At 35.2% G+C, this 7,652-nt stretch overlaps 1 protein-coding gene across 1 annotated transcript; it reads right to left on the bottom strand.

Moving 5' to 3' along the window:
• Positions 1-50: 50 nt before the first annotated feature.
• LOC110382947 (uncharacterized protein DDB_G0287625) lies at positions 51-7,504 on the bottom strand. The gene is made up of 9 exons (XM_064043074.1): positions 7,293-7,504; positions 6,624-6,797; positions 6,038-6,137; positions 5,277-5,399; positions 4,557-4,652; positions 4,024-4,144; positions 1,838-3,721; positions 1,179-1,259; positions 51-551 (listed from the first exon to the last, which is right to left on the bottom strand). Exons 1-9 carry the CDS (start codon positions 7,439-7,441, stop codon positions 502-504), a joined length of 2,778 nt encoding a protein of 925 aa, XP_063899144.1. The 5' UTR covers positions 7,442-7,504; the 3' UTR covers positions 51-501.
• Positions 7,505-7,652: the final 148 nt, after the last annotated feature.

The raw sequence follows: 7,652 nt of genomic DNA, 5'->3' as shown, positions 1-7,652 counted from the left end.
ACATTTTTTTATTATAAAAACAAGTTCTTTATTTCCTTATTATTAATAACTTAACATTAAAATACTATAAATTAACTATAGTCTGTTTTTTAATCTCGTAGACTAAATTGACACTTGCAAAATGTCAAACTTTCTAATAATTTTGCTAGCTCTGTGGTGCAGTGTTGTACTTACGATACCGGTTCGTTGAATCGTAACTTTTTATCTATAATAGACGAATTTAATATTCATTCAAAGTTTTATATTTAAAATTCACGTACGTACACATGGCTGTACGACGTGCTACAAACTGCCAGGGATATCTGACCACGCAAAGCCATGCGTAATCATTAAGGATAAGCCCATTATTTCAGGATGACTTATTGTAAAAAGTTACGATTCAACAAACCGGTATCGTAAGTACAACACTGCACCACAGAGCTAGCAAAATTATTAGAAAGTTTGACATTTTGCAAGTGTCAATTTAGTCTACGAGATTAAAAAACAGACTATAACACAAAATTATTTCATTGTCGTCATCGATGTTTTTGATACTGGTTTTGTCATTAAACCTGAAAAGATACAAAAAAAATGATTTAAAATTTACAGTTTAAAAAAACTTGCTAGTCATGTATTGTCATCAGAACTCAGAGCGTGTGCAAAATTTCATCCTAATCGAAGACCGGGAAGTGGGTCAAATTAAGATTCCAAGATTTTCTTACATACATAGTTTCAAGTTTAGCTAATGTAAGCGTGTTAAAAACACTAGAAAAGCAAGCGTTTTAGTATAGGTTCGGTTGCTTAGCAACTGTCTTCTTTGTGCATGTGTATTTACATGAAAATAGTACAAGACCAATTTTTTGTCTCGCCGAATTAATACTACATACTTTTCTTAACATTTTATGTCATAGATTTCCACAAAGTAATTCAATAATTTAGTTATTTATTACACTATGGAAGACTTACTTATATAAAACTTAACAATAGAAAGCTATAGTAAATAATGATAAAAGATCTTAAAAACGATTAATATACTAGTCGTTTTCTCGCGGTTTCATACGCGTCCCGTGGGAACTACTGCCCGTACCGGGATAAAATATAGCCGGGAAATTCAAATCAGTTCAGTATACAGTTTCGGAGCCTTTACAGGATACAAACAAAAAACATGTTTCCTCTTTATTATATTAGTAAAGACTTACGTGGTATATTGGTAGTTTTCAGAATTTTCGGTTTAATTCCTTCCTGAGGATTCGTCGTTTTGAATTTTGACGGTAACTTTCCTGAAAAGTTTCAAATACTTTGAGTAGGTCCCGGCTGTCATTTGAACATCCTTGGCAGTCGTTACGGGTAGTCAGAAGCCAGAAAGTCGGTCAACCAGTCTCGCCAAGGGGTATCTTGTTTCTAGTAACCGGGTTAAGGTCAGATAGGCAGTCGCTCCTTGTGGCACACTGGTACTCAGCTGCATCCGATTAGACTGGAAGCCGACCCCAACATAGTTGGGAAAAGGCTCGGGAGATGATGATGGTTTTACGGACATTAGAGGAAGTCTGAAAGTAGCGCCAGTTACAGAAAAGATGAGAAGTAGAAGATTGTAATGATATGGGCATGTAATGAGGAGGGATGATACGCATGCAACAAAGTGTGTGCTAAGTATGAATGTAGATGGATGGAGAGGAAGAGGAAGACCTAAGAAAAGATGGATGGATTGCCTGAAAGATGACATGAATAGGAAGGGAGTGAGTGTCAGTATGACGAGTGACAGGGGAAAATGGAAGGGGATGACATATTGCGCCGACCACAAATAAAATTGGCAACAGGGCAGGAGGAAGAAGAAGAAGATAGTAAAATAATCACTTACTTGGACTTATTCTCAAAAAGTTTTTCTTAGCAGAACCACCTGTGATTGGTGAAAATTTCTTCATCGGGATTTTAGTTCCTTTCCCACCATTTTCCTTCTCAATGTTGCCAGATTTAAACATTTTGGTGTTACCAGCGTTAATTTTTTGTGGATTTTGTACTTTTAAAGCGGTTCTGTGGGAAGCTAACTTGGTTGTTAGATTTTTTATACTTTTGATCGGTTTTTTAATTATTTCTTTGTTTATAATATCTTTAGTTTTCTTAACTATATTGGTAACTTTTTCTGGTGCTTTATCTTTTGTGGTAGAAATTGGTTTATTTTGTACATTTTTCTCTGAAAATATAGGTGATATTTTATCCGTATTTTTGCTGTTAATTGCATTTTTTTCGGTAACTTTTTTAATAGTTTGTGTAGTGTTTGCATTAACTGTTTTAACTTTAGTCACTTTATTTGCGATTTTTGCAATTTTATTGGGAGGTTCATCGGTAATTGTAGTGGCAACACTTTTAGGTTTTATTTTAGCTTTATTCGCAACAGCTTCCGAGTTTTTTGCGCTGGCAACTTTAGGGTTTTCTTCTGTAGGATTATTTTGATTATCATTATTCTTATTGGCGTCTTTATTTACTTTAGAAATAGGTTTAAGTTTTTTAGCTTCAATATTTTTATCTTTTGCTTTGTTAATTTTATTTTTGTCTTGAAGATTACCAGAATCCACTGAATTTTTAGCTTTATTATTAATATTTTTATCTTCTTTAGTTACTTTAGATTTTGTTTGAATATTTTTATCTAAATTAGATTCTATTACGTTGTTAGTATGGTTTTCTTTGTCTATATTTTTAATATTATTAGTAGGTTCTTTCGTCAACTTATTTTTACTTTTAGCACTAGCAACTTTATTTCCATCTTTTACTTCGACTTGATCAGCATTATTTTTATTTTTTGTTTGTACATTAACGTTATTTTTGTCAATTTGTTTATTATTTTTAGGTTTGCTATTTATTTCTTCAATAGGAGCGTCTCCTGCGCCATTTTTATTTTTCGTCTTTATATTTTCGTCATTTTTTGGTTTTGCATTTATTTTATTTTTAATAGGAGCATCTCCGTTTCCATTTTTATTTGTAGTCTTATCTTTTTGTGTATTTATGTCAATTTCTTTAGCATTTTTTTGATTAGATTTTGAATTTTTGACTGGAACTTCTTTATCAACATTTTTATCTTTAGTTTTGGATTCGGTATTTACAGATTCTTTTGTATTTTTAGTTTTTTTGTTATTTACATCTTTCTTCGCTGTTGCGTCATCATTTTTATTTATTTGAGTTTTAGTCTTAGCTTCGTTTTTATCAGATTCTTTCATATTTTTGGGTCTTGTAGCTTCTGTATCAACATTTTCAAGTTTATCTTGACCATCTTCAGTGTTACCGGCCTCTTTAACAGTCTTACTGTTGGCAACTTTATTAGCTTTATCAGGCACATCGTTAATCTTTCTTTTCTTACTCATTTCTGGTGGTGGTTCATTTAACTTAGTTTTTTTAACATTACTAACATTTTCATCACTACCCTTCATCTTTTTAGCTGTCTCAACATCATTAACTTCATTTAAAGTCCTTTTCTGACCACTGTTAGTATTTGTCTGACTTTTCGGTCTAACTTTTTTAGGCAGACTTTTAGGTGGGGCCATAACCTCGCTATCTTCGTCCCTTTTTTCAATATCAGTGTCTCTTTCTGTCGTTTTGGACTCTAAATCTGATTCAAGGTCTATGGGACCTCGGACTTCGAGACAGGTAGTTATTATTTTGGCTAGGAGTAGGGATCTTTCGTCGGTCGCTATGGAAGGGTCGAGAAGTTGTTTGTGGGCTTGCGTTATTATTTTTATGTAGGCTTCATCTGTAAGTGTAGATATAATGGTTTATTCAGATGTTTAAAATGTTCTATCTACAAAAAATAATAAAAAATAACTATCTGTTCATCGTAATTTATAGAACGAATTACTTATAGCTCCTGGATAAAAAATAGCCTATGTCCTTTCTCAAGTACTTACTAGACTATCGTAGTACCAAATTTAATCAAAATCGGTTCAGTAATTTTATCGTGAATGTGCTACAAACAGATTTACGGTAACATTTATTATAATATTAGCAAGCGTTCCAAATTAAACTGAAAAACAAATATACTACATTTGTACTCACCCATATATTCCAAGTCGAACTTCATCCTATGATGGAAGGGTGCGACCTGTGACCACTTGTTCTCCAGCCGCCATGACACTTCCAGCAGATCTGCACATTTCAACACGAAACCACCTTCAGACTGAAATAAAATATCATCAATTATGAATCAGATGGTACTTTAAGGGAATCTATGATATTAAAAGTTAAGTAAAATATCATATCATTAGCCATTTAACAATTATATGGCAAGTTACATGTAATCTGCCTAGAATTTTGTCAAATGTGTTGGGGTCGGCTTCCAGTCTAACCGGATGCAGCTGAGTACCAGTGTGCCACAAGGAGCGACTGCCTATCTGATCTCCTCAACCCAGTTACATCGACATGCCATGGTGGTCATCCATCCACAAGCTGCACCCATACAGAAAGTAAACTGGTAACTGGGTTGAGGAGGTCAGATAGTCGATCGATCTGTTTATATGGTTTTATATAATGCGAAGTGTTTGCAAAAAAGCTGTGATAAACCTAAATAAATAAATAGACTGTTATCTTACATGTGGCTCCATAAACAAGGCATTGCCATATTTGTTGGCCAGGCACGCGAGCGTCGTGCGCCGGGAGCGGTATCCAAATGCGTAGTTTCGTAGCACCTGGAATTATAATACTTATACATTAAATCTAGTAACGTATTATAAGTTACTTGTTACCATCCATCTCGTGGGAACTACTTCGGACACGCGGATAAAAAGTAGCCTGCAGCACCGATAAATAGGCGATAGGCATATAACACTCAAATTCTTGTATGTTCTAGTAGCTGCTGGCTGATCTCTTTAACAGTTGCCGTGGCTGACAATTAGCTAGGACGATATTATTATTGGGCCCTGCTCTTTTTTGCTATGGACGCCAAGCTATTTTTGCTAACTGCGGAACTGGCCGAATTACAGCGACACTCGACGATCATCGTCGGTAGTACCTTTAATCATAGTACTGTGTTTAAGTCCCAATCTCTACTAATATTATAAATGCGAAAGTAACTCTGTCTGTCTGTCTGTTACGCTTTCACGACTAAACCACTGAACTGATTTTAATAAAATTTGGTACAGAGATAGACTTGACCTTGAGAAAGAACATAGGATAGTTTTTATCCCGGACTTTTGAAGAATTCTCTTGGAAACGCGATATAACCGAACTCTACGCGGGCTAAGCCGCGGGCGGAAGCTAGTTGTATATAAATATGTGTACAAACCTAAAGATGTATGAACATATAATCTTACCTCTACAGCATCACTGGGTAACGTCAAGCTGTGTAACACAGACTTAGCGAGTTCCATCTCATGTGCATACTTGACTGGCACCACGCGCAGACCGCGGTAAGAGGGCGCTGCGAATTTACGGTACTGAAAGGAGGAAAATTATGTTAATTACATAAAACATATCTCATTTTCAGCATAGAGAGTGTATCTTCCTTACAATGAAAATATTAATACTCGGATAATACATATCTCATTTTCAGCATGGAGAGTGTAGCTTCTTAAGAGTGAAAGAATTATTTAAATATAGGTATCGGTTCAGTAGATCCGGTGACTATTCGATACAAACAAACAATCAAATCTTTCCTCTTTTTAAAGTAGTATATATTTTATGCATCATCTTGGGGTTGGTTTCTTCTAGTTTAAATGGATGCAGCTGAATGCCAGTGTGCCACATGGAGCGATTGCCTATCTGAACTTCACAAACCAGTAACTCAGACTCAATCAGACATCAGTCTTTCTTGCTACTGACCACTCATGTCAACTGACAAAGATGATAGATCTCAACATGATCGATGTTGCATCTATCAAGACAGTGCTGTACTACTCCAACACTTACTCCAGCCACCGGCACTTGCTTCCTGAGAAAACTACTCCTCACACCCATATAAAGTCACAATATCTGTTGAGCCGCCTGTATGTCATGTATAAACATACACACTCACAAACCTTCTTCTATACATAATATTAGGATGTGTATTAGTAGGATTATAAACACAACTTACAGGAGTATGCATATAAAAGGAGATGGTGAAGGGCACCAGATCTATCCTGCACTCGGCCGTCACCTCCCTCCAAGTACCTGCTTCTGTTACCGGCTTCTCTCTGAAACATATACAAAAATAATAAAAGGACTGATCAATAGATCAAAGATAATGCTGGACTACAGCAAGTATAGTTATTGATAAAATTTAAGTTTGGAAGATAGATGAGGGGGGGGGGAGATTTCGGTGAGGGGGCTTCCAAAGAAAACGTATGAGAGTGTAGCCAGAAATGTTCCACATCCATTGCTTGGGAGCACCTGCATTTTGGCGATGTTACTTTGTTAAAAGGTTTTCCGTTATAACATTAAAATTTGTATGTGTGGATGTTTCTTACTCTTTCATACATTAACTATTGGGTGGATTTTGATGAAATTTATTTATAACATAAAAACATACATAAGAATAACAAACTAACTAAAATAATGCCTTCAAGAGACGGGTGAATGCGCTGGCATAAGCTGGTATACAGAGTACATTAGTTAATATATAATTAGTAGGTATATAATATGTAGTTGGTATATAAAGTACAATAGTTTCTAAGTCTTACTTTTCAAACTTAGGCTCCTCAACCAGCACATTAACCTCGGACTGCAGCACAGTCAAGCTAGTCAGCTCCTGCGTAGCTTGCAGACACGTCTTCATCTTAGCCTGTTGCATTTTTAGCTGTAAGACCGACGGACCAGTGTCGATGGTCGTGAGGCTGTCATCTTCAGAGTCTGAGCTGTAATCATAATTGTACAGATTAGCTGGATCAGAGTAGCAAAGGATGTGCAAAAGAATTAAAATTCAAAAGAATTAGCCAGTGGGTTGTCTTAGGGGCACTACACTTGGAAAAAAAACATACTTAAATAAATAGTATGTTTTTTATTTTCATCGTATTAAATGGGTAAAAATAAGGCTGAAACCATCAGGGGACTTTTTACGGCGGTTTCACCCGCATCCTGTATAAAATACGGCCAACTGACCAAGGCCTCTGCCTGTACCCGGATAAAATATAGCCTAAGTCACTCGGGAAGAGTGTAGCTTGCCAACGGTGAAAGAATTTTTCAAATCGGTTCAGTATTTTTGGAGTCTTTAGGGTTTAAACAAAAAATTGTTTCCTCTTTATTATATTAGTCTAGAAGTGTAGAAAAACAGATAACCTACTCTTCAATACTTTAAGAAAGTGTGGAGAATATAGCAAACATGCTCTATTTATTATAAAATAATAATTTACCTGTCTTCATCCTCATAATAACTGTTGCCTTTATGATTGGCGCGAAAGTCGTCAATACTCCGCTCGTAATACTTTATTTCCTCTAAAATCTTCTCTTTGTAAGCCAACAAAGCTTTCTTCTTGTCGTTTATCACATTATTGTTAGACATTTTCGCTCACTTTGTGAAATAAATTCGAATCAAAACAAACAAACAACGGCCATTTGCCAAGCTAACGTTCTTTTGACAGTTTTTTAAATTTTGTTTTTTTTATTGAGTGTTACAAGTATATCACTATTGTTTCTACTATTTACCGGTTTTTAATAACCGTAATTTTTTGTTTTATTTTATTGTTTTAAAAAAAGTTCATATTTATATATTT

The sequence above is a fragment of the Helicoverpa armigera genome, chromosome 30, assembly GCF_030705265.1.
Source record: "Helicoverpa armigera isolate CAAS_96S chromosome 30, ASM3070526v1, whole genome shotgun sequence".
In the NCBI taxonomy this organism is placed as follows: domain Eukaryota; kingdom Metazoa; phylum Arthropoda; class Insecta; order Lepidoptera; family Noctuidae; genus Helicoverpa; species Helicoverpa armigera.
This window is presented reverse-complemented; position numbering and strand designations above follow the sequence as displayed.